Raw genomic sequence first — 26,956 nt, 5'->3', positions numbered from 1 at the left:
GGGAGAGTGCTGCGGCACTCTGTCTCTGTGTGTGCCGGTGCAATGTGTGCCATCTCAGCCCCAGGTAATGTATGACTTCCTGTAGCAGTCACTCTAAAGAAGCGGGCAGGGAGGGGGAGGCAGCTAGAGCCCAGTAGGTCTGAGAGATATAGAGTAACTGAGAGAGAGAGGTGAGCTGTGACAGAGAGAGAGAGTGAGAGAGAGTGACAAAGAGAGAGACGATATTTTGTGGAGGGAAGCTAGTTAGCTGAGTATGCAGCAGCCAGAGAAAAGCCAGTCAGTGATAAATGCCCTGTCTCTCCAGATCAAAGTTTATTGGTTGGGTACACAGATTTGTAGATGTTATCACAGGTGCAGCGAAATGCTTGTGTTTCTATCTCTGACAGTGCAGTAATCCCTATTAAGCCTTGAGACGTTTGAGACATGGATTGTGTATGTGTGCCATTCAGAGGGTGAATGGGCAAGACAAAATATTGAAGTGCCTTTGAACAGGGTAAGGTAGTAGGTGCCAGGCGCACCGGTTTGTGTCAAGAAGTGTAACTCTGGGTATTTCACGCTCAACAGTTTTGCGTGTGTATCAAGAATGGTCCACCACCCAAAGGACATCCAGCCCACTTTACAAAACTGTGGGAAGCATTGGAGTCAACATGGGCCCTGTAGAACGCTTTCGACACCTTGTATAGTCCATGCACACGACGCATTGAGGTTGTTCTGAGGGCAAACAAATTCCCAGTTCTTCCATGGCCTGCACAATCACCAAACATGTCACCCAATGAGCATGTTTGGGATGCTCTGGATTGACGTGTATGACAACGTATTCCAGTTCCCGCCAATATCCAGCAACTTCACACAGCAATTGAAGAGGAGTGGGACAACATTCCACAGGCCACACTCTACGGTCTGATCAACTCTATGCGAAGGAGATGTGTCGCGCTGCATGAGGCAAATGCTGGTCACACCAGATACTGACTGGTTTTCTGATTGACGCCGCTGCCTTTTTTAAAAAGTTATCTGTGACCAACAGATGCATATCTATATTCCAAGTCATGTGAAAGCCATAGATTTCGGGCCTAATTAAATTAATTTAATTGATTGATTTTCTTATATGAACTGTTAACTCAGTAAAATCTTTGAAATTGTTGCATGTTGCATTTATATTTTTGTTCAGTGTACACTGGGAACACTAAAATAACACATCCTAGATCTGAATGAATGAAATATTCTTATTAAATAATTTTTTCTTTACACATTTGAATGTGCTGACAACAAAATCACACAAAAAATATCAATGGAAATCAAATTTATCAACCCATGGGGGTCTGGATTTGGAGTCACACTCAAAATTAAAGTGGAAAACCACACTACAACGCCTGGACATGCTCCTGATGAGGTGGCGGATGGTCTCCTGAGGGATCTCCTCCCAGACCTAGACTAAAGCATCCTCCAACTCCTGGACAGTCTGTGGTGAAACGTGGTGTTGGTGGATGGAGCGAGACATGATGTCCCAGATGTGGTCAATTGGATTCAGGTCTGGGGAACGGACGGGCCAGTCCATAGCATCAATGCCTTCCTCTTGCAGGAACTGCTGACACACTCCAACCACATGAGGTCTAGCATTGTCTTGCATTAGGAGGAACCCAGGGCCAACCGCACCAGCATATGGTCTCACAAGGGGTCTGAGGATCTCATCTCGGTACCTAATGGCAGTCAGGTTACCTCTGGCGAGCACATGGAGGGCTGTGCGGCCCCCCAAAGAAATGCCACCCAACACCATGACTGACCCATCGCCAAACCGGTCATGCTGGAGGATGTTGCAAGCAGCAGAACGTTCTCCACGGCATCTCCAGACTCTGTCACATCTGTCAGTGTGAACCTGCTTTCATCTGTGAAGAGCACAGGGCGCCAGTGGCGAATTTGCCAATCTTGGTATTCTCTGGCAAATGCCAAACGTCCTGCACGGTGTTGGGCTGTAAGCACAACCCCCATCTGTGGACGTCGGGCCCTCATACCACCCTCATGGAGTGTGTTTCTGACCATTTGAGTAGACACATGCACATTTGTGGCCTGCTGGAGGTCATTTTGCAGGGCTCTGGCAGTGCTCCTCCTGCTCCTCCTTGCACAAAGGCGGAGGTAGCGGTCCTGCTGCTGGATTGTTGCCCTCCTATGGCCTCCTCCACGTCTCCTGATGTACTGGCCTGTCTCCTGGTAGCGCCTCCATGCTCTAGACACTACGCTGAAAGACACAGCAAACCTTCTTGCCACAGCTCGCATTGATGTGCCATCCTGGATGAGCTGCATTACCTGAGCCACTTGTGTGGGTTGTAGACTCCACCTCATGCTACCACTAGAGTGAAAACACCGCCAGCATTCAAAAGTGACCAAAACATCAGCCTGGAAGCATAGGAACTGAGAAGTGGTCTGTGGTCACCACCTGCAGAACCACTCCTTTATTGGGGGTGTCTTGCTAATTGCCTATATTTCCACCTGTTGTCTATTCCATTTGCACAATAGCATGTGAAATGTATTGTCAATCAGTGTTGCTTCCTAAGTGGACAGTTTGAATTCACAGAAGTGTGATTGACTTGGAGTTACAAGTGTTCCCTTTATTTTTTTGAGCGGTGTATATACAGTGTCTTCAGAAAGTATTCACACCCCAGTACTTTGTCCATATTTTGTTGTGTTACAGCCTGCATTTAAAATAGATTACATTGAGATATTGTGTCACTGGTCTACACACATACCCCATAATGTCAAAGTGGAATTTTGTTTGTAGAAAATAAGTATTCAGCCCCTTAAATACGTTCAGGAGTAAAAATGTGCTTAACAAAACACATAATATTCTGTGACTAATATTCTAAATCTGTGTTCAATAATGACTACCCCCTCTCTGTACCCCATACAATTATCTACTAGGTCACTCAATCGAGCAGTGAATTTCAAGCACAGATTCATCCACAAAGGCCAGGGAGGTTTTTCAATGCCTCGCAAAGAATGGCACCGATTAGTAGATCTGTAAAAATGTAAAAAAGAATACATTGAATATCCCTTAGAGCATGGTGAAGTTATTAATTAGACTTTGGAGGGTGCATCATTACACCCAGTCACTACAAAGATACAGGAGTCCTTCCAAACTCAGTTGCCAGAGAGGAAGTAAATAGCTCAGGGATTTCACCATGAGGCCAATGGGGATTTTAAGACCACAACAGAGTTGAATGTTTGTGATATGAGCAAACTGAGGATGGATCAACAACATTGTAGTTTACTCCACAATACTAACCTAAATCACAGAGTGAAAAGAAGGAAGCCTGTACCGAATAAAAAATATTCCAAAACATGTATCCTGTTTGCAACAAGGCACTAAAGTAAAACTGGAGAAAATGTGGCAAAGAAATGTACTTTTTGTCCTGAATACAAAGCGTTATGTTTGGGGCAAATCCAACACAACACACCACTGAGTACCACTCTTCATATTTTCAAGCATGGTGCTGGCTGCATCATGCTATGTGAATGCTTGTAATCGGCCAGGATTACAGATTTTTTTTACATAAAAATTTATGGAATACTATAAGCACATGCTTATAACACAGCTATAAGCACAGGCAAAATACTAGTGGAAAACCTGGTCCAGTCTGCTTTCCAACAGACACTGGGAGACAAGTTCACCTTTCAGCAGGAAAATAACCTAAAACACAAGGCCAAATATACACTGGAATTGCTTACCAAGACGGCATTGAATGTTCCTGAAAGCCTAGTTACAGTTTTGACTTAAATCGGTTTGAAAATCTATGTCAAGATTTGAAAATGGCTGTCCATGAATGATCAACAATCAACTTGAAGATTTTTAAAAAAAGAATAATGGCAAATATTGTACAATCCAGGTGTGCAAAACTCTTAGAGACTTGAGGCGTTTTAGTAGAAACACAAGGAATAGAGCAGTAAGCAGATATGATTAAAATAGCTGAGTAGGCAATGCCTAAGTTACGAAGCAAGCAGCCCAGGAACTTTTTACACACCTTTGTTATAATCCAAACTAACTACAATATCCACTGCCAGTTATAGTATTGTTGTCAAGTATATACCACAAAGACTTGATTTCAGAAAAGGTGTCCTACCACCATTTCAAAAGACATTTCAATTGGATCTTGCATTGGGCAGGTCCACACTTTTCTGCTGTTTGTTAAAGTAGTTGGATCACCCTCCCTGTAGGCCTATGTGACTCTCTTGTGCAGTGAACCGCCTCATAAATAGAGGTTACTGATATCATCGGGGGTGCACTTCATCTTCCATGACAACTAACCCCCCAAAGTCATGGTGGAACGTGAGGAGACTGAGGTCAGGTTACTGTGAATTAGCATGGTTGGTCAGTTAGCATGGCTAGCTAGCATGCTCAGAGCACAAGGCTAGCCTAGAGTGTTAGCATAGGATATCTAGGGAAAATACTGTGGTGAGGCGGCTTGTGAACTTGTCAGTTGCCACTGACGTCTATGCTTCTCACTGCCCTTTCACTCACTGAATATTTTACAGTGTCAGTGCCAGAAGAGTCTGGAAGTCCCCATTAGAGTCTGTTTATAGACATGCAAGAAGTGGCATTAGCCTTCCTGGCATTTTAGCAACGTCTTCGTCAGGATGCTGAAAGCATGGAGTGATGATTTGAGAGCAGCCAGATGCTCCAGTTATGAATATTACTGTAGTATGAGTACCTTTGGACCAGGTGTTACACAGAAATTATGCAGAGAGCTCTTTGGCCATGCACACCAGTGGTGGATTTGGCATCGAAAAAAGGATGCAACTGGACGCACACCACACATATCTACATGCACTATATATGCAAAAGTATGTGGACACCGCTTCAAATTTGTGGAATTCAGCCACATACCTGTTGCTGACAGGTGTATAAAATCGAGCACACCGCCATGCAATCTCCATAGACAAACAATGGCAGTAGTATGGTTTTACTGAAGCACTCAGTGACTTTCAACGTGGCACCGTCATAGGATGCCACCTTTCCAACAAGTCAGTTCGTAACATTTCTGCCCTGCTAGAGTTGCCCCTGTCAACTGTAAGTGCTGTTATTGTGAAGTGGAAATGTCTAGGAACAACAACGGCTCAGCCGCAAAGTGGTAGGCCACACAAGCTCACAGAACGGGACCGCTGAGTGCTGAAGCACGTAGCGCGTAAAAATTGTCTGTCCACGGTTGCAACACTCACTACCGAGTTCCAAACTGCCTCTAGAATCAACTTCAGCACAATAACTGTTCGTCAAGAGCTTCATGAAATGGGTTTCCATGGTCGAGCAGCCGCACACAAGCCTATGATCACCATGCGTGACGCCAAGCGTCGGCTGGAGTGGTGTAAAGCTCGCCACCATTGGACTCTGGAGCAGTGGAAACGTGTCCTCTGGAGTGATGAATCACGCTTCATCATCTGGCAGTCCGACGGACGAATCTGGGTTTGGCAGATGCCAGGAGAACGCTACCTGCCCGAATGCATAGTGCCAACTGTAAGGTTTGGTGGAGGAGGAATAACGGTCTGGGACTGTTCATGGTTCGGGCTAGGCCCCTTAGTTCCAGTGAAGAGAAATCTTAACGCTACAGCATACAATGACATTCTAGACGATTCTGTGCATTTAACTTTGTTTGGGGAATGCCCTTTCCTGTTTCAGCATGACAATGCTTTGTGTACAAAGCAAGATCCATACAGAAATGGTTTGTCGAGATCAGTGTGGAGTAACTTTATATCAATTTTTTTACACCCCTTTTTTATCCCCAATTTCGATATTGTCTCATAGCTGCAACTCCCAAATGGGCTCGGTTGAGTCATGGGTCCTCCGAAACATGACCCGCCAAACCGCGCTTCTTAACACCCGCCCGCTTTACCCGGAAGCCAGCCGCACCAATGTGTTGGAGGAAACACCGTTCAACTAACGACCGAAGTCAGCCTGCCGGTGCCCGGCCCGTCACAGGGAGTCGCTAGAGCGTGATAAGCCAAGTAAACGGTGTGGAGTAACTTGACTGGCCTGCACAGAGCCCTGACTTCAACCCCATTGAACACCGTTGGGATGATTTGGAACGGCGACTGCGAGCCAGGCCTAATCGCCAAAAATCAGTGCCCTACCTCACTAATGCTCTTGTGGCTGAATGGAAGCAAAAATGTCTAAAATGGTCTCCTAACCAATTGTGCTATTATACGTTTTTTTTCTGCAATATTTTTTAATTATTTTGTACATAATGTTTCTGCATTATGTACAAAACGGAAGAAAAGAGCTTCTGGATATCAGGACACCAATCACTCACCTCGGATTAGACAAAGATTTCTTCTTCAACAAAAACAACAACAGCAGCAAGCAGGACTTGCACGATATCCTCCAAACACCCTACAGGGCAGATATCTCATTATTCGCAAAAGGAAGTGACACAGAGGACGAAGAGCCGGATGTCTTGTCCGGACCCACAGAAGACAACTAGGAAAGCTGCCGTTGCTCGCCAACGTGCAATCATTGGACAATTAACTAGACGAGATAAGATCACGAATATCCTACCAACGGGATATCAAAGACTGTAATATCCTATGCTTCACGGAATCGTGGCTGAAAGACGACATGGATATTCAGCTAGCGGGATACAAGCTGCACCGACAGGATAGAACAGAACACTCCGGTAAGACGAGGGGGGTCAGTCTGTGCATATTTGTAAACAATAGCTGGTGCACGAATCTAAGGAAATCTCTAGATTTTGCTCGCCTGAAGTAGAGTATATTGTGATAAACTGCAGGCCACACTACTTGCCTAGAGAGTTCTCAGCTATACTTTTCATGGCTGTTTATTTACCACCACAGACAGATGCTGGTACTAAGACCGCACTCAGTCAGCTGTATAAGGAAACAAGTAAACAGGAAATCACTCACCCAGAGGCGGCGCTCCTAGTGGCCGGAGACTTTAATGCAGGGAAACTTAAATCAGTTCTACCAAATCTCTATCACCATATTAAATGTGCAACCAGAGGGAAAAAAAATCTGGGTCACCTGTACTCCACACACAGAGACGCGTACAAAGCTCCCCTTTCCTCCATTTGGTAAATCCGACCACATCTCTATCCTCCTGATTCCTGCATACAAGCAAAAATTCAAGCAGGAAGCACCAGTGACTCGGTCTTTTAAAAAATGGTCAGATGAAGCAGATGCTAAACTACAGGGCTGCTTTGCTATCACAGACTGGAACATGTTCTCTGATTCTTCTGATGACATTGAGGAATACACCACATCAGTCACTGGCTTTATCAATTAGTGCATTGAGGACGTCGTCCCCACAGTGACTGTACGTACATACCCCAACCAGAAGCCATGGATTACAGGCAACATTTGCACTGAGCTAAAGGGTAGAGCTGCCGCTTTCAAGGTGCGGGACTCTAACCTGGAAGCTGACAAGAAATCCCGCTATGCCCTGCGATGAACCATCAAACAGGCAAAGCGCCAATACAGGGTTAAGATTGAATCATACTACACCGGCTCCGACGCTCGTCGGATGTGGCAGGGCTTGTAAACTATTACAGACTACAAGGGAAGCACAGCCGCAAGCTGCCCAGTGACACAAGCCTACCAGACGAGCTAAATCACTTCTATGCTCGCTTTGAGGCAAGCAACACTGAGGCATGCATGAGAGCATCAGCTGTTCTGGACGACTATGTGATCACGCTCTCCGTAGCCGATGTGAGTAAGACCTTTAAACAGGTCAACATACACAAGGCTGCGGGGCCAGACGGATTACCAGGACGTGTGCTCTGGGCATGTGCTGACCAAATGGCAGGTGTCTTCACTGACATTTTCAACATGTCCCTGATTAAGTCTGTAATACCAACATGCTTCAAGCAGACCACCATAGTCCCTGTGCCCAAGAACACAAAGGCAACCTGCCTAAATGACTACAGACTTGTAGCACTCACGTCCGTAGCCATGAAGTGCTTTGAAAGGCTGTTAATGGCTCATATCATCACCATTATCCCAGAAACCCTAGACCCACTCCAATTTGCATACCGCCCAAACAGATCCACAGATGATGCAATCTCTATTGCACTCCACACTGCCCTTTCCCACCTGGACAAAAGGAACACCTATGTGAGGATGCTGTTCATTTACTACAGCTCAGCCTTCAACACTATAGTACCCTCAAAGCTCATCACCAAGCTAAGGATCCTGGGACTAAACACCTCCCTCTGCAACTGGATCCTGGACTTCCTGACAGGCCGCCCCCAGGTGGTGAGGGTAGGTAGCAACACATCTGCCATGCTGATCCTCAACACTGGAGCTCCCCAGGGGTGCGTGCTCATTCCCCTCCTGTACTCCCTATTCACCCACGACTGCATGGCCAGGCACGACTCCAACACCATCATTAAGTTTGCTGACGACACAACAGTGTAGGCCTGATCACCGACAACGACGAGACAGCCTATAGGAAGGAGGTCAGAGACCTGGCCGGGTGGTGCCAGAATAACAACCTATCCCTCAACGTAACCAAGACTAAGGAGATGATTGTGGACTACAGGAAAAGGAGCACAGAGCACTTCCCCATTATCATCAACGGGGCTGTAGTGGAGCAGGTTGAGAGCTTCAAATTCCTTGGTGTCCACATCAACAACTAACGAGATTGGTCCAAACACACCAAGACAGTCGTGAAGAGTGCACGACAAAGCCTATCCCCCCTCAGGAAACTAAAAAGATTTGGCATGGGTCCTGAGATCCTCAAAGGGTTCCACAGCTGCAACATCGAGAGCATCCTGACCGGTTGCATCACTGCCTGGTACGGCAATTGCTCGGCCTCCGACCACAAGGCACTTCAGAGGGTAGTGCGTACGGCCCAGTACATCACTGGGGCAAAGCTGCCTGCCATCCAGGACCTCTACACCAGGCGGTGTCAGAGGAAGACCCTAAAAATAGCCAAAGACCCCAGCCACCCCTGTTCTCTCTAATACCGCATGGCAAGCTGTACCGGAGTGCCAAGTCTAGGACAAAAAGGCTTCTCAACAGTTTTTACCCCCAAGCCATAAGACTCCTGAACAGGTAATCAAATGGCTACCCGGACTATTTGCATCGTGTGTCCCCCCAACCCCTCTTTTACGCTGCTGCTTCTCTGTTTATCTTATATGCATAGTCACTTTAACTATACATTCATGTACATACTACCTAAATTGGCCCGACCAACCAGTGCTCCCACACATTGGCTAACCGGGCTATCTTCATTGTGTCCCACCATCCGCCAACCCCTCTTTTACGCTCCTGCTACTCTGTTCATCATATATGCATAGGCACTTTAACGATACCTACATGTACATACTACCTCAATAAGCCTGACTAACAGGTGTCTGTATATAGCCTTGCTACTCTTTTTTCAAATGTCTTTTTAGTGTTGTTTTATTTCTTTACTCACCTACACACACACACACACACACACACACCTTTTTTCCCACACCATTGGTTAGAGCCTGTAAGTAAGCATTCCACTGTAAGGTTTGCACCTGTTGTATTCGGCGCACGTGACAAATAAACTTTGATTTGATTTGTTAAAGCAGCAAAGGGGGGACCAACACCATTTCAATGCCCATGATTTTGGAACGACATGTTTGACGAGCAGGTGTCCACATACTTTTGGTCATGTAGTGTATCTTCCTACTAATCATCTCTCTCCCCCTCTGGCAGGTTGAGGCTCTGAGCAATGGAGTCTCTATTCGGCGGTGAGCTTAGGCTGCTGGGAGGTGGCGAGGGCTTAAAAGAGGACGGCTGTGGCGACGTGGGCTGGTCCTCCTCACCCCTCCCTGAAGACATGTACTCCGCCTCCCACTTCACACTCATCACCGCCTACCAGGACATCAAGACACGGCTGGCGGGCCTGGAGAGAGAGAACAGCGGCATTAAGAGGAAGCTCAAGATCTACGAGATCAAGGTAGGCCTCAGAGCTGATAGGTTGACAGATGAGCTTTTCCTGATCCTGACCATGTGACATGACCAGGAAATAGTCTAAGCTCCAGTTAGGGGTCTGAGATGTTTCTGGGAAAGACAAAATCTTTGGCCCAAACAAGTCTCTTCTTATTATTGGTGTCCTTTAGTAGTGGTTTCTTTGCACCAATTCGACCATGAAGGCCTGATTCATGCAGTCACCACTGAACATGTTGAGATGTGTCTGTTACCTGAACTCTGTGAAGCATTTATCCTGTGCAGCAGAATTAACTCTGGGTCTTCCTTTCCTGTGGCAGACCTCATGAGAACCAGTTTTATCATAGAGCTTGATGGTTTTTGCGAATGCACTTGAAGAAACTTTCAAAGTTCTTGACATTTTCCATATTGACTGACCTTCATGTCTTAAAGTAATGATGGACTTTTTGCTTATTTGAGCTGTTCTGGCCATAATATGGGCTTTATCTTTTACCAAATAGTGCTATCTTCTGTTTACCACCCCTACCTTGTCACAACACAACTGATTGGCTGAAACGCATTAAGAATGAAATAAATTCCACCTCATGAAGCTGGTTGAGAGAATGCGAGGAGTGTGCAAAGCTGTCATCAAGGCAAATGGTGGCTACTTTTAAGAATCTCAAATACAAAGTATGTGTCTTTTGACTGGTACTGTATATATTGTTACTGTGTAAATTGTTCAAAGTAGTCATTGAGCATAGTTTGAATGGTTTGTTAAACTTTTAAATCGATGGTTTTGTTTTTAAACTTGGAATTGCCCAGGAGTCTCACTTACTTACTGACGGCCTTGTGGTTAGAGTGTCCATCCTGATATTGGAAGGTTGAGAGTTTGATCCCTGGCCGAGTCATACCTGTCCAGGGGGTGTACTTGCACATCAAGCTGCCTCACGCTACAGAAAAAGGAGGGTGCTGCTCCTATGAGCTGTTCCAGGTCGCAGACGCCAAGTCTCGTGCAAGGCTACTTACTGACGAATCTAGCTTCCATATGCCCTGTGTTGATGACTACCACTGTTGCATGTTGCATGTGAGGGACGAGGTCTCAGTATCCCATCTGTGGTGGTATTGTGCTGAGTAAGTGATGTGTCACCCCCGCTCTCTACATGCATGGAGTAGCAGGAGAAGTAGTGTAGAGGAGCACAGCTGGTGCAGCAGATGAACAGTCTGAGCTGTCCCACCTGGCAGGGGGGACTCTAATGTGACCCTGTGGGACAACGCTGCAGGTGGGATGAAAGAGAGGAGAGAAAGCGGACAGGATGGAGAGAGAGGGGTGGAGGGAAGAGAGAGATGGGTGAAGAGCAAGGTACAGAGAGAAGGGCGAGAGAGAGAGAGAAATAAAGAGGAGAAGAGAGTGAGCGGGAGGGTGGTGAAGAGAGTGCCCTCGGGGCTTGAGATTGCTATTTTTGTCTCTGTCCTGCCCCCCCAGATGTATGTACCCTCAGTAACAGACTGTCCATTAGGAAAGCAGCTGGCACTCAAGGCTTTTGGCCTCCATAAGGTTGCAGTGCGGTTGAATGCCTATAAAGTCTTTATTAAAATAACAGTTTGTTCAGTTTTAATCACCCCAAAAAAGAATGCGTTGATTTGGTTCGTACTGAATTATTCTCTTGTGACAGATGAAATTGAATAGCAAGATTTGGTTCTGGATGCCGAGATTCCTACTTAATACGATGTGCTGTGCCTGTTTAAATACATTACGTAGCTAGTCTGTGCTTTTTTTCTTTTTATAATGCGATTGGCCTTTCCAAAATTGCACAAATGTGAGGAATTAGTTGGTCGGAATCTGAGTTGCAGATATGAAAAAAAAATCAAATTTTAAGGCTGGTTTAAAGTAAGGTGGATGACAAGTAGAGAGTTTAGAGCAGTGGCGTCAGTTCAGCTAAACCTAGGGTATGGCAAAGTGGGGTGGGGGGGGTCGATTCCCCCAAGGCATTTTTAAGTTTCAGGCTCATTTACTGCATTTCGACACAATTGAAAAACTCACAAATTATATGGAGAACAGGAAAAACAAACAAAAATGACCCCAGACATGACTTATAACTGCAATACAGTGCAACATTAAATATAAGCATAATACACGCAACCGAGTCACAACTTCTCGGGCCGACTCTTTTCTCTGTATATATCAATTATGTCGCTGATTCTTTGATCCACTCTACGCAGACGACACCATTCTGTATACCTCTGGCCCTTCTGTATATCTCTGGCCCTTCTGTATACCTCTGGCCATTCTGTATACCTCTGGCCCTTCTGTATACCTCTGGCACTTCTGTATACCTCTGGCACTTCTGTATACCTCTGGCACTTCTGTATACCTCTGGCCCTTCTGTATACCTCTGGCCCTTCTGTATACCTCTGGCCCTTCTGTATACCTCTGGCACTTCTGTATACCTCTGGCCCTTCTGTATACCTCTGGCCCTTCTGTATACCTCTGGCACTTCTTCTGTATACCTCTGGCCCTTCTGTATACCTCTGGCACTTCTGTATACCTCTGGCACTTCTGTATACCACTGGCCCTTCCTTGGACATCTGGCCCTTCTTTCCAAACGAGCTTCAACGTCATACAACACTCCTTCCGTGGCCTGCAACTGCTCTTAAATGCTAGTAAAACCAAATGCATGCTCTTCAACCGATCGCTGCCCGCACCTGCCAGCCCGACTAGCATCACTACTCTGGACGGTTCTGACTTAGAATATGTGGACAACTATAAATACCTAGGTGTCTGGCTAGACTGTAAACTCTCCTTCCAGACTCACATCAAGCTTCTCCAATCCAAAATGAAATCTAGAATCGGCTTCCTACTTCGCAACAAAGCCTACTTCACTCATGCTGCCAAACATACCCTCGTAAAACTGACTATCCTACCGATCCTCGACTTCGGCAATGTCATTTACAAAATAGCCTCAAACACTCTACTCAGCAAATTGCATGCAGTCTATCACAGTGCCATTCGATTTGTCACCAAAGCCCCATATACTATCCACCACCCACTGTAACCTGTATGCTCTCGTTGGCTGGTCCTCGCTACATATTCGTAGCCAAACCCACTGGCTCCAGGTCATCCCCAAACCCACTGGCTCCAGGTCATCCCCAAACCCACTGGCTCCAGGTCATCCCCAAACCCACTGGCTCCAGGTCATCCCCAAACCCACTGGCTCCAGGTCATCCCCAAACCCACTGGCTCCAGGTCATCCCCAAACCCACTGGCTCCAGGTCATCCCCAAACCCACTGGCTCCAGGTCATCCCCAAACCCACTAGCTCCAGGTCATCCCCAAACCCACTGGCTCCAGGTCATCCCCAAACCCACTGGCTCCAGGTCATCCCCAAACCCACTGGCTCCAGGTCATCCCCAAACCCACTGGCTCCAGGTCATCCCCAAACCCACTGGCTCCAGGTCATCCCCAAACCCACTGGCTCCAGGTCATCCCCAAACCCACTGGCTCCAGGTCATCCCCATATTGTTTTTATTTACTTTTTTTTGCTCTTTTGCACACCAGTATTTCTACTTGCACATCATCATCTGCACATCTATCACTCCAGTGTCAATTGCTAAATTGTAATTACCTCACCACTATTGGAGTATTTATTGCCTTACCTTCTTACTTCATTTTCACACACTATACAGATTTTTCTATTGTGTTATTGACTGTACATTTGTTTTTCCCATGTGTAACTCTGGGTTGTTGTTTGTGTCGCACTGCTTTGCTTTATCTTGGCCAGGTCGCATTTGTGAATGAGAACTTGTTCTCAACTGGCCTACCTGGTTAAATAAAGGTGAAATAAAAAACTTTTTTTTTTTTTTTTAAACATGGCCGACAACAATGTGAAAGTAACCGGAGTAAAAGAAACAGCTGACCGTGAACTAGGCCAGATAAATCCTACACATGATTTGAAATGAAAGGCATACATCCAGGGGCGCAACTTTGGTTTTAGAAGTGTGTGTGGGGGGCTCGGGGGCGACCGCATGGTCCTAAAGCATACCGTTGCCTCGTTTTGTATCACATTCTTATTATAGAACTGGGGGGGACAAAAATGCACCCCTGCTTACATCAAAGACTTACTTAAGTCTACAATCGACATGGGCCCATGATGACAAATTCAACCAAAGAGTGACAAAAATCACGAAATACAAAAGGAACATCTACACATGCCCTTTTAAAGTGTGTAGCCTACAGGTAGACATAGTGGAGCTCCGTGTCATGGAGCTGAAGGGACAGTTTAGTGGCCAGTATAGAATTATTTTGTTTATGGGCAATTCAAATGTATTTTAGCACAGTTAGGTATCATAACTAGCACACAGATCTTAAGAAATGCTAGGATCAATTGTAAATTGGCACTCCACATGAAAAGGTTGCCGACCCCCTGCTTTAGGCTTTATAAAGCCACCCTTGTGGAACGACACATACAGTGAAGGCTATTACGAGAGTGTCATTGTCTCCTGGGCTTCCCACCAACGTTGTCTTGTGCGCTTCCCGCTCAGTTTTGCATTTGCCTGTCTGCATTATTCGCCAGGGAAGGGAAACCTTCTGCGAATATCGAAGCATTGTATCAACAAGGTAGCTCTGAGAATACTGAAGCATTGTATCAACAAGGTAGCTCTGAGAATACTGAAGCATTGTATCAACAAGGTAGCTCTGAGAATACTGAAGCATTGTATCAACAAGGTAGCTCTGAGAATACTGAAGCATTGTATCAACAAGGTAGCTCTGAGAATACTGAAGCATTGTATCAACAAGGTAGCTCTGAGAATACTGAAGCGTTGTATCAACAAGGTAGCTCTGAGAATACTGAAGCATTGTATCAACGAACTAGCCGGCTCAGAGAATATTGAAACATTTTGCATCAACAAATATTGATATTGCAACATAGTAGCCAATGAGGGGGCGGCTCACACATTTTCTTCCCCGGGCCAGCTTGTCTCTGTCTGATATTATTGTGTTGCCTATGCAGTAGTTTCACTATCTGGATGCTTTTTATATTTAAAAGAAAAAGCTCTACATCCACACTATAGCTAAATAACGTAGCAATGTTTAATTACGTTTATAAGAAAATCTCATTTAAATTGAGGAAGATGGACAAGCAAGACTGATAGAGGGAGAGGTGGAAATTCATTATACCAGTGGCAGGTAGTCTATAGGTAGGGATTAGGGCAGCCCAGTCATTCAAGATTGACCGAAATCGGATATCTATGCATGTTCTGATGTCGGGAAATGCCTTCAAAACTTGCCACTGGGGGCAACAGTGAGCACTATTACCATCAAGTAGGCTTGATGTAGACTTTTGCAAGGGTGTTGTGGACGGGGGTGGTGGATGGGCGAATAGATCAGAAGGTTGCGTGTTCAATCCCAGTCGTGGACAGTGTTTTTATTTTTTACATTTTTAACCCTATCCCAAACCTTAACCCTTACTTTAACCATTCAGAATTCCGAATGAGTGCCTAAACTTAACTTCGAAATGTGACGTTTGGAGACGTTTGGAGAAATGGAACGATACAGAGCAGCAGGAGCAAATTTGACGTTTGGGGAACATGGATGATGTCTAATTCTGCAGTGAGACTGAAAACCTGTTGCCTTAGAGATGCAGGCAGAGGATGATGATGGAGTAGATCTACAGCTAAATGTTTTTTAAAGTTAGCCCAACTAAGTAATAATTAATGATTTGCATGATCTCAATTATCATTCTGTCACTGCATGACAATGTACATTTGTTATAGCCTACAATTGTTATTGTCTTTGAAGCCAAAATGGCTAAAGAGCAAGTACATGAATACCAATACATGAAACCAAAATTGCACTAGCCTACTGGATGAATGAATATCCTTGTTGTTAGTTTAGATTACTCGTTGGTTATCACTGCATTGTCGGAACTAGAAGCACAAGCATTTCGCTACACTCGTATTAACATCTGCTAACCCCGTCCGTGTATGTGACAAATAAAATTTGATTTGAACATCCATTATGCCTACAGCTATCACAGCCTATATTTTAATGGTAATAAAATAGCTTTGTGTTTTGAATGGTCACTGAAAAAGAGAGTGTCCTCACCCCCCACCTCCCAATTCAGCCCCTGGCTATCAGATTACAACAAGGCTTACAAGGCCAAGTTCAAATGCCGACATCAAATTCAAAGCAATCGGCGCACTGCCTAAATGGCTGACTCACAAGATAAACTGTCACCGTCTCTGCTCTTTGCTTTCTAAAAGTGAGAGAAAAGGATGCAGGCTGGCAGCTGCTCCTCAAGCAATGCTGCGCATGGTCCTAAAGCCAGTCATGAAATACGCTAAACAGCCAGCCAATACGTAAAACAGCCATTGCATTTTAATCGGGATTGGACTGATTTTTAAGCCTACTTTACATTTGTTGTCTTGAGCTAGGGTATGGTGACTGCCTTACCCTGCCATACCCAAATGACGCCCATGGTTTAGAGTGGCGTGTGCTTCACGGTGTGACGACTGTGTGTCCCTGGAGACTTCCTTCCAGAGCTCCAACACGCTCTGCTAATTCAGCCTGAGTAGAAAGAAGTGTTCGTCTAAATGGAAAATGTCTGTTTGTTCCTCACGTCAACATCACTGGATGATTTAGGTCCAAAAAAGAGATGAGCTGGAAGATGGAACCATCATTTGCTTTCTGGTTATATTATATAACTTGTGTTGTCCCTGTTTGGTTTGGTTTCCCCAGATGCTCAACTCACTCATGCTGTCCCTCTATGCTCTGTATTTCTCTGTATTTCTCTAACAATGTAAGATCACCGCGTTGCAGGAGAACTTTCCTGCAGGAAATGTAAAATATGTTGTGTATTTCGAGGTTTAAAAAGGCTTCTGAAGTTTGTAATTTTCCCTTTGATTTTCCCTTACAAAAATAGATCAACCCCTACAAAAATGTCCATTACTTATAATCCACATAATAATGCACATTTCCTGTTCCGGTTCAAATGAAGATCCTACATCAGTAAAGTCTAACAAGATTTAATTATTATTTTACACGGGTACAGTACACACCTACTCATTCCAGGGTTTTTCATTATTTTTTACTATTTTCTACATTGTAGAATAATAGTGAAGACATCAAAACTATGAAATAACATATATGGATTCATGTAGTAACCAAAAAAGTGAAGTGTTAAACAAAATATATATTTTATATTTGAGATTCTTCAAAGTAGCCACCGTTTGCCTTGATGACAGCTTTGCACACTCTTGACATTCTCTCAACCAGTTTCATGAGGTAGTCACCTGGAATGTAGTATTTCAATTAACAGGTGTGCCTTGTTAAAAGTTCATTTGTGGAATTTCTTTCCTTAATGCGTTTGAGCCAATCAGTTGTGTTGTGACAAGGTAGGGGTGGTAGCCCTATTTGGTAAAATATCAAGTCAATATTATGTCAAGAACAGCTCAAATAAGCAAAGAGAAACAACAGTCCATCATTACTTTAAGATATGAAGGTCAGTCCATTTTTAAAATGTCAAGGATTTTGAAAGTTTTAAAGTGCAGTCGCAAAAAACATCAAACGCTATGATGAAACTGGCTTTTATGAGGACCGTCATAGGAGAGGAAGACCCAGAGTTACCTCTGTTGCACAGGTTAAGTTCATTAGAGATACCTGCACCTCAGATTGCAGCCTGCATTTATTTAATGAATGCTTCACAGAGTTCAAGTAACAGACACATCTCAACATCAACTGTTCAGAGGAGACTGTGTGAATCAGGCCTTCATGTTCAAATTGCTGCAAAGAAACCACTACTAAAGGACACCAATAAGAAGAGACTTGCTTGGGCCAAGAAACATGAGCAATAGACATTTTCCCTGTAGAAATCTGTCCTTTGGTCTGAGGACTCCAAATTTGAGATTTTTTGGTTCCAACCTACGTGTCTTTGTGAGACGCAGAGTAGGTGAACGGATGATCTCCGCATATGTGGTTTCCACTGTGAAGCATGGAGGAGGAGGTGTGACTGTGTGGGGGTGCTTTGCTGGTGACACTGTCAGTGATTTATTTATAATTCAAGGCACACTTAACCAGCATGGCTACCACAGCATAATTATCCCCCTTATTTCCCCTGTATGTATGTGTACATAATTCCATGATTCTCTCTCCCTTCCCAGTTCCCAATGATCAGTGAGTTTGGGGAGGACAGGAACTCCTACTGCAGCTTTGAGTCCAAGGAGAATGCCCTGCTGCAGTCAGAGAACGGCAACCTGCAACAGAGAGTCAACGCCCTCACTCACGAGGTGAGACACCTGGGGCTTAATTTAATTCCACCCACAATGCAGTATTTATGAAAGGCAGTTGCTGTCCTTTCTGTGGTCAAATCAAATAACAGGATGATTTTGCGAACTGTGAAAACTGAGATGCTTTTGGTTTTCAGAATAAGTGCGTTGGAGCAGGCTGTAGTTTGTACACAATGTAAACATTGCTAGAGCAGTGTTTCCTCTGGCCATAAAACAAAATAAGTACTCTATTCTTCCCTGTAAAAAAATGGTATATCACTTTGTCTCTTGCTGAGAGGGAGGAAGGAGAGGCAAGAGAGGAGAGGTGAGGGGGAACAGTGTGTAGGGAGTATGCAAAGCTGTGAGAGAGTAAAAGAGCGAGAGGGAGGAAGTGGTTTATGGGGAGCGAGTCAAAGCGTGCCCATGGAAGACACAAGGTCACAGCGCTTCAACACAGGCCTTTATAAAAGATTGAATATGTCACGCCTCAGCGAGTATGCTCCATACACAGTCAAGGCACTTTTTGCATCCCCTGCTAACCTGAAACGGTGGCTTCCACCTAGTAAAATAGGGGCGGACTTGTCTGGTCCATTTTCAGCTTAGTGGGCCTGTCTAACTTGTTTTTTTTGTTGCACAGAATTCGCATTATCTGGTTAATAATGGGGGCCTCAAAGAAAGATATTGGGCCACTGTGTTAGAAATGCCAGGGCTGATTTCTGGTCCCAGTCCACCCCTGTAGGAAGATGACGGTTGCTATCCACAAAGCTATCCACTCATCTTAGTCACGATGTTGACAGCCTGGCTCACCTTGGCCGTGATTTCAGTGTGTTACCATAGACACGCTGCTGCTGAATAATTCTCTGCTCAAGCATCCAGTAATGTCATATCTCTCTTTGTCCTAGCTCCCTTTCTCTCTTTCCCTCTCTCTCTCTTTTTTCTGACTTTCTCTCACTCCTTCTTTCTCTCTGGACCTCTTCCTCTCTCTCTTCCCCTCTCTCTTCCCCTCTCTCTCTCTCTCTCTCTCTCTCTCTCTCTCTCTCTCTCTCTCTCTCTCTCTCTCTGTCTCCCTCGCTCTCTCTCTCTCTTTCTCATCAGATGCTTTCCCGCCCCCTCCTTTGTTTCCATCTTGATCTCTTTAATTTTTCTTCTTCCAAAGTCATCTATCCATTTGCCCACCATGTCTCCCACATACATTATCAGTAATGAGTTTCTATGACTTTGACAATCTAGTTATCAGACAGGGCCCATGTTCACAAAGAGTCTCAGAGTAGGAGTGCTGATATAGGATCAGTTTAGCGTTTTAGATATTAATGAACAGATTCTATGGCCTATCCTACTCCGAGAGGCTTTATGAATACGGGCCTTCGGGTGTGTGGGTGTAAAAGTAACCAAGATACTATTGTTGCAAAGTCTTTTGTCTCAATGTTGAAACTAATTGATGGAATGAGAATACATGTAAAGGCTGTTGAGACTGTCGGAGACACTGTAACCATGAATGGCTGGTGATGGCACACATCACTGACTACAGCTCAGCGTTCAACACCATAGTCCCCTCCAAGCTCATCACCAAGCTCGGAACCCTGAAGACTGAACACCTTCCTCTGCAACTGGATCCTGGACTTTCTGACAGGTGCCCCCAGGTGGTGAGGGTAGGTAACAACATATCTGCCATGCTGACCCTCAACATGGGGGCCCCTCAGGGGTGTATGCTTAATCCCCTCCTGTGCTCCCTGTTCATCCACAACTGTGTGGCCATGCACAACTCTACCATCATTAAGTTTGCTGACAACACAGTGGTAGGCCTGATCACCAATGACAATGAGCCTACAGGGAGGAGGTCGGAGACCTGGCAGTGTGGTGCGAGGACAACAACCTCTCCCTCAATGTCAGCAAGACGAAGGAGCTGAGCGTGGACTACAGGAAACAGAGGGGGGAGCTTCCACATCGACGGAGCTGTCGTGGAGTAGGTTTGAAAGATTTGTCATGGCCCCTCAGATCCTCAAAAAGTTGTACAGGTGCACCATTGAGAGCATATTGACTGGCTACATCACCGCTTGGTATGGCAACCGCCTTTGATCGCAAGGTGCTACAGAGGGTGGTGGGAATGGCCCAGTACATCACTGGGGCCTACTTCCCTGCCACCCAGAACCTCTATACCAGACGGTGTAAGAGGAAGGAAAATTGTCAAAGACCCCAGCCACCCATGCCACATACAGTGGCGAACCCCCGCAAGGTTCGATCACGGCAAGCGGTACCGGAGCACCAAGTCTAGGACCAAAAGGCACCTGAACAGCTTCTACCCCCAAGCCATAAAACTGCTGAACAGTTAATCAAATGGTTCCTCGGACTATGTCATTGACCTGTGCATAGAGTCACTGACTCTCTTAGACTGACTCTATGCACACTCACTGGACTCTACCCACACACTCACTCATACACACTACACTGACACTCCAACACACACACATGGATATTGATGCTACACACACCCATACACACACTTTCATGCTTCTGCTACTCTGTTTATTATCTATCCTGATTGCCTAGTCACTTTTACCCCTAAAGAAGTACTCAGCTACCTTATACCTCGTACCGGTACTCCTTGCATATAGCCTCGTTATTGTTAGTTGTTGTGTTACTATTTTATATTTGCTCATTTTCTTACTTTTTAACTCTTTTTAATTTTTGGGAAAGGGCTAAAAAGTAAGCATTTCACAGTAAAGTCTACACCTGCTGAAATTCACCAAATGTGACAAATACATAATTGTTTTGTTGTTGACACTAACACGGTCTGAAGTTGTCCTGTATAAGGATTATTATGCAATATTTGTTCAGGCTTCAGACTGAGAGAAACCTTTGAAAAAAAAACAAGTGTATCTGTTTTTTTCTAAGAAGTTTCAACAGTGACATGAATCAAAACAGGAACTTGTGGCTGGCCCTTCAGTCATATAATTCCTCATCTCTCTCTCCCTTTCTCTTTCTCTCTTACTCTCTCTCTTCTCCCTCCCCTCTCTCCCCCTCTCACCCCCCCTCTCTCTCCCTCTCCCTCTCTCCCCCTCTCACCCCCCCCCTCTCTCCCTTTCTCTTTCTCTCTTACTCTCTCTCTTCTCCCTCCCCTCTCTCCCCCTCTCACCCCCCCTCTCTCTCCCTCTCCCTCTCTCCCCCTCTCACCCCCTCTCTCTCCTTTCTCTTTCTCTCTTACTCTCTCTCTTCTCCCTCCCCTCTCTCCCCCTCTCACCCCCCCTCTCTCTCTCTCTCCCTCTCTCCCCCTCTCACCCCCCCTCTCTCTGCCTCTCCCTCTCTCCCCCTCTCACCCCCCTCTCTCCCCCTCTCACCCCCTCTCTCTCCCTCTCCCTCTCTCCCCCTCTCACCCCCTCTCTCTGCCTCTCCCTCTCTCCCCCTCTCACCCCCCTCTCTCCCCCTCTCAACCCCCCTCTCTCTCCCTCTCCCTCTCTCCCCTCTCACCCCCTCCTCTCCCCCCTCTCCCCCCCCCCCCTCTCTCTCCCTCTCTCCCCCCTCACCCCCCTCTCTCCCTCTCTCCCCTCTCACCCCCTCTCCCTCTCCCTCTCTCCCCCAGGCCCAGAAGAGGAAGGAGCGTGAGGAGCAGCTGGAGGATGTGATTCAGGCCTATGAGAAAATCCACATGGAGAAGAGCAACCTCCAGAGAGACCTGGACAAGATGGTCAGATACCTCCATCCCATACCTTCATCTCTGCGTCCCTCCACCCTTCATCCAGCCATTTCCCATCCCTGCATCCCTCCTTCCTTCCTTCCTTCCTTCCTTCCTTCCTTCCTTCCTTCCTTCCTTCCTTCCTTCCTTCCATCCATGCACTTCTTCATCACTGCATCCCTCCATCCAGCCAATCCACGATATGTCCACAAATGTCCCAAAAATGCTTTTTGAACATCCATATAAAGATATTAAATATTAATATTAAAACTTTTTAGGAACGTTAATTATTTATTGAACACTTTCCCTAAGTTGCAATAACGACAGGGGGTCTAGAGCCTTGCCTAACCCCAAGCAGCTGTTCAGAGGCCCTATATCAGTAGAGGGTTTCTCATGATTAATTATGAGGCCATGCTTCTACCCCAGCCTGTGTGTTCTACCTGGTTACAAGCCAGATTGAAGCCCAATAAAGCAGAGATCCCCAACAATACTTTAGAAATGACTTCCCAAAAAATAATTTAATAAAATTGTGTCTGAAATTGAAAAGCATCACTATGCACTCTCAGCATTTTGCATGTGTTCCAAAGGATATTAGATCACGTGTGTGAAAGAGGTTGATTGTAAAAACCACCTACCCTGAAACCATTTACAGTAAATGTGAGGTCCTATAGAATTACTTTATACTGGCTAAGATTTTAACTACACAACTGTTCAAAAGTTTGTGGTCACTTAGAAATGTCCTTGTTTTTTAAAGAAAAAAAAAAAAATTGTCCATTAAAATAACATCAAATTAATCAGAAATACAAGTATAGACATTATTAATGTTGTAAATGACTATTGTAGCTGGAAACGGCTGATTTTGAATGGAATATCTACATAGGTGTACAGATGTGTAATGAGTACGATGGGAGACTGGCAGCTTCATTAAATCGTACCCGCAAAACACCAGTCTCGATGTCAACAGTGAAGAGGCGACTCCGGGATGCTGGCCTTCCAGGCAGAGTTGCAAAGAAAAAGTCATATCTCAGACTGGCCAATAAAAAGAAAAGATTAAAATGGGCAAAAGAACACAGACACTGGACAGAGGAACTCTGCCTAGAAGGCCAGCATCCCGAAGTCGCCTCTTCACCGTTGACGTTGAGCCTGGTGATTTGCGGGTACTATTTAATGAAGCTGCCAGTGAGGACTTGTGAGGTGTCTGTTTCTCAAACTAGACACTCTAATGTACTTGTCCTCTTGCTCAGTTGTGCACTGGGACCTCCCACTCTTTATTCTGGTTAGAGCCAGTTTGCTCTGTTCTGTGAAGGGAGTAGTGCACAGCGTTGTACGAGATTCTCAGTTTCTTGGCAATTTCTCGCATGGAATAGCCTTAATTTCTCATAACAAGAATAGACTGACGAGTTTTAGAAGAAAGTTCTTTGGTTCTGGACATTTTGAGCCAGTAATCGAACCTACATATGCTGATGCTCCAAATACTCAACTAGTCTAAAGGCCAGTTTTTTATTGCTTCTTTAATCAGAACAACAGTTTTCAACTCTGCTAACATAATTGCAAAAGGGTTTTCTAATGATCAATTAGTCTTTTAAAATTATAAACTTGGATTAGCTAACACAACGTGCCATTGGAACACAGGGGTGATGGTTGCTGATAATGGCCCTGTGTATGCCTATGTAGATATTCCCAAAAAATCTGCCGTTTCCTACAATAACCATTTAAAACAATAACAATGTCTACACTGTATTTCTTATTCATTTGATGTTATTTTAATGGACAAGAAATGTGCTTTTCTTTCAAAAACAAGGACATTTCTAAGTGACCCCAAACGTTTGAATGGTAGTGTATGTTATACCTGCCATTATGTATACCATATATCAAACTCTAACCAGGACACTAACAAGCATTTGGTCTTGCACCCAACTTTCCACTAGTCTGATTCCAGATCTGTATGTGCCTTACCCAACTTCTCCGAATATCATTGTCAAAGCCATATGTTTGTGTTTCTGTATCTGATCCTAGACCAGCCTAGTGGAGAAACACGTAGAGCGAATCCTAGGTCTGGAGTCTGCTCTGAGACAGAGGGACAACTCGCTACAGAAGTTCAACACCCAGCTACACAGCAAGGACATCCAATACCTGCAGCTGCACAGCCCAGATAATCACAGTGAGTCTCTATTAAGGTGGCACAAGCCTTGAAACCCTTCTCACACACAATTGTCTGCCGACGCTTGCAGGATTGGATTAGTATTTTCATTTCAATACACTTTAGTCCAGGATCTGATTTAAAATATGATTAGTCAATGTCCTCATAAAAATATAAAATAAAAATTGGCAGCTTTACTGCCTCCAGAGCCAAATTCAAATGGGATGGACCCCAATCCTGTTTGTTCCAGTAGTTGGGTTTCTCTGTCTTCCTTTTCCTATTCCTAGCATATCTTGCTGTGTTGACCGGAGTGTTTTTTTTAATGAGCTGTGGTCCTCAACTAACTGGTTAAGTAAAGGTTAAATACATTCCTCTAAGGACCACTCGCGCCCATCTTCTTCTTTGGGATAATGGCATTCGCAACAATTATATGTGCATTCCGCCACCTAATGTGCAGGTGTATAATAAAGATCCCCCAAAATGAAACAATCTGGGGGAAAGAATCAAATACAATCAAATATATATATAGGCTCAGCAAAAAAATAAGTGTCCCTTTTTCAGGACCCTGTCTTTCAAAGATGATTTGTAAAAAATCTAAATAACTTCACAGATCTTCATTGTAAAGTGTTTAAAACTTCTTATGGCTGGGGGCAGTATTGAGTAGCTTGGATGAATAAGGTGCCCAGAGGTACCCAGAGTAAACGGCCTGCTACTCAGTCCCAGTTGCTAATATATGCATCTTATTAGTTAGTATATGTTTGAATGATGTCTGTGAGTATAACAGAACTCATATGGCATGCAAAAACCCGAGAAAGAAAATCCAACCAGGAAGTGGGAAATCTGAGGTTAGTTGTTTTTCAACACATTCTTTATTGAAGATACAGTGGGATATTGGTCATGTTGCACTTCCGAAGGCTTCCACTAGATGTCAACAGTCTTTAGAACCTTGTTTGATGCTTCTACTGTGAAGTGGGGCCGAATGAGAGGGAATGAGTCAGAGGTCTGCCAGAATGCCTTGAGCTCGTGACGCTCGTTCACGTGACAGCAAGCTCTGTTCCATCGCAATTCTACAGACAAAGGAATTCTCTGGTTAGAACATTATTGAAGATTTATGTTAAAAACATCCTAAAGATTGATTCTATACATCGTTTGACATGTTTCTACAGACTGTAACATAACTTTTTGAAATTGTGTCTGCTCCTAGTGAACGCGCTTCGTGAGTTTGGATTTGTTTACAAAACGTGCAAACAAAAGTAGCTATTTGGACATAAATTATGGACATTTTCGAACAAAACAAACATTTATTGTGGAACTGGGATTCTTGGGAGTGCATTCTGATGAAGATCATCAAAGTTAAGTTAATATTTATAATGTTATTTCTGACTTCTGTTGACTGCACAATATGGCGGATATCTTTTTGGCTTGTTTGGTCTCTGAGCGCCGTACTCAGATTATTGCATGGTTTGCTTTTTCCCGTAAACCTTTTTCGAAATCTGCCACAGCGGTTGCATTAAGGAGAAGTGTATCTAAAGTTCCATGTATAACACTTGTATTTTCATCAACATTTATTAGTAAATTGATGTGGCTCTCTGCAAAATCACCGGATGTTTTTGGAACTACTGAACATAACGCGCCAATGTATACTGAGATTTTTTGATATAAATATGAATTTTATCGAACAAAAAATACATGTATTCTGTAACATGAAGTCCTATGAGTGTCATCTGATGAAGATCATCAAACGGGATCTCAGCCCTAAGAAGATTAAACACTGTTTCCCATGCTTGTTCAATGAATCATGGACAATTAATGAGCATGCACCTGTGGAACGGTCATTAAGACACTAACAGCTTACAGACGGTAGAGAATTAAGGTGACAGTTATGAAAACCAAGACAGGCCTTTCTACTGACTCTGAAAAACATCTGCGTGAATGTGCCTTAGGCATGATGCAAGGAGGCATAAGGACTGCAGATGTGGCCAGGGCAATAAATTGCAATGTACTGTGAGACACCGAAGACAGCGCTACAGGGAGACAGGACGGATAGCTGATCGTCCTTGCAGTGGCAGACCACATGTAACAACACCTGCACAGTATCGGTACATCCAAACTTCACACCTGCGGAACAGGTACAGGATGGCAGTAACAACTGCCCAAGGTACACCAGGAACGCACAATCCCTCCATCAGTGATCAGACTGTCCCCAATAGGCTGAGAGAGGCTGGACTGAGGTCTTGTAGGCCTGTTGTAGCAGGTCCTCACCAGAGATCACCGGCAACAACGTTGCCTATGGGCACAAACCCAACGCTGTTCGCTGGACCCGCCATGACTGACAAAAAGTTATCTTTACTGATTAGTCGTGGTTTTGTCTCAACAGGGGTGATGGTCGGATTCACGTTTATCGTCGAAGGAATGAGCGTTACACCGAGGCCTGTACTCTGGAGCGGGATTGATTTGGAGGTGGTGGGTCCGTCATGGTCTGCGGCGGTGTGTCACAGTATCATCGGACTGAGCTTGTTGTCATTGCAGGCAATCTCAACGCTGTGCGTTACAGGGAAGATATCCTCCTCCTTTATGTGATACACTTCCTGCAGGCTCATCCTGACATGACCCTCCAGAATTACAATGCCACCAGCCATACTGCTCGTTCTGTGCGTGATTTCCTGGAAGACAGGAATGTCAGTGTTCTGCCATGGCCAGCAAAGAGCCCGGATCTCAATCCCATTGAGCACATCTGGGACCTGTTGAATCGGAGGGTGAGGTCTAGGGCCATTCCCCTCAGAAATGTCCAGGAACTTGCAGGTGCCTTGGTGGAAGAGGGGGGTAACATCTGACAGCAAGAACTGGCAAATCTGGTGCAGTCCATGAGGAGGAGATGCACTGCAGTACTTAATGCAGCTGGTGGCCACACCAGATACTGACTGTTACTTTTGATTTGGACTCCCCCTTTGTTCAGGGGCACATTATTCAATTTCTGTTAGTCAC

General features: G+C 44.9%; 1 protein-coding gene across 1 annotated transcript in view; it reads left to right on the top strand.

Annotated features, from left to right (window-relative positions):
* Window positions 1-26,956, top strand: part of tbkbp1 (TBK1 binding protein 1) — a 78,905-nt gene that overhangs the window by 21,940 nt on the left and 30,009 nt on the right. Inside the window, exons 2-5 of the mRNA XM_052490269.1 lie at window positions 9,688-9,931; window positions 18,057-18,182; window positions 21,739-21,843; window positions 23,848-23,992. Of these exons, the coding sequence (XP_052346229.1) occupies window positions 9,704-9,931; window positions 18,057-18,182; window positions 21,739-21,843; window positions 23,848-23,992 (604 nt within the window). The 5' untranslated portion in view covers window positions 9,688-9,703. The remainder of the gene's footprint in view (window positions 1-9,687; window positions 9,932-18,056; window positions 18,183-21,738; window positions 21,844-23,847; window positions 23,993-26,956) is intronic.

This window comes from Oncorhynchus keta, chromosome 3 (assembly GCF_023373465.1).
Source record: "Oncorhynchus keta strain PuntledgeMale-10-30-2019 chromosome 3, Oket_V2, whole genome shotgun sequence".
Taxonomy (NCBI): Eukaryota; Metazoa; Chordata; class Actinopteri; order Salmoniformes; family Salmonidae; genus Oncorhynchus; species Oncorhynchus keta.
Note: the sequence above shows the minus strand (reverse complement) of the source record. Positions and strands in the feature narration are given on the sequence as shown.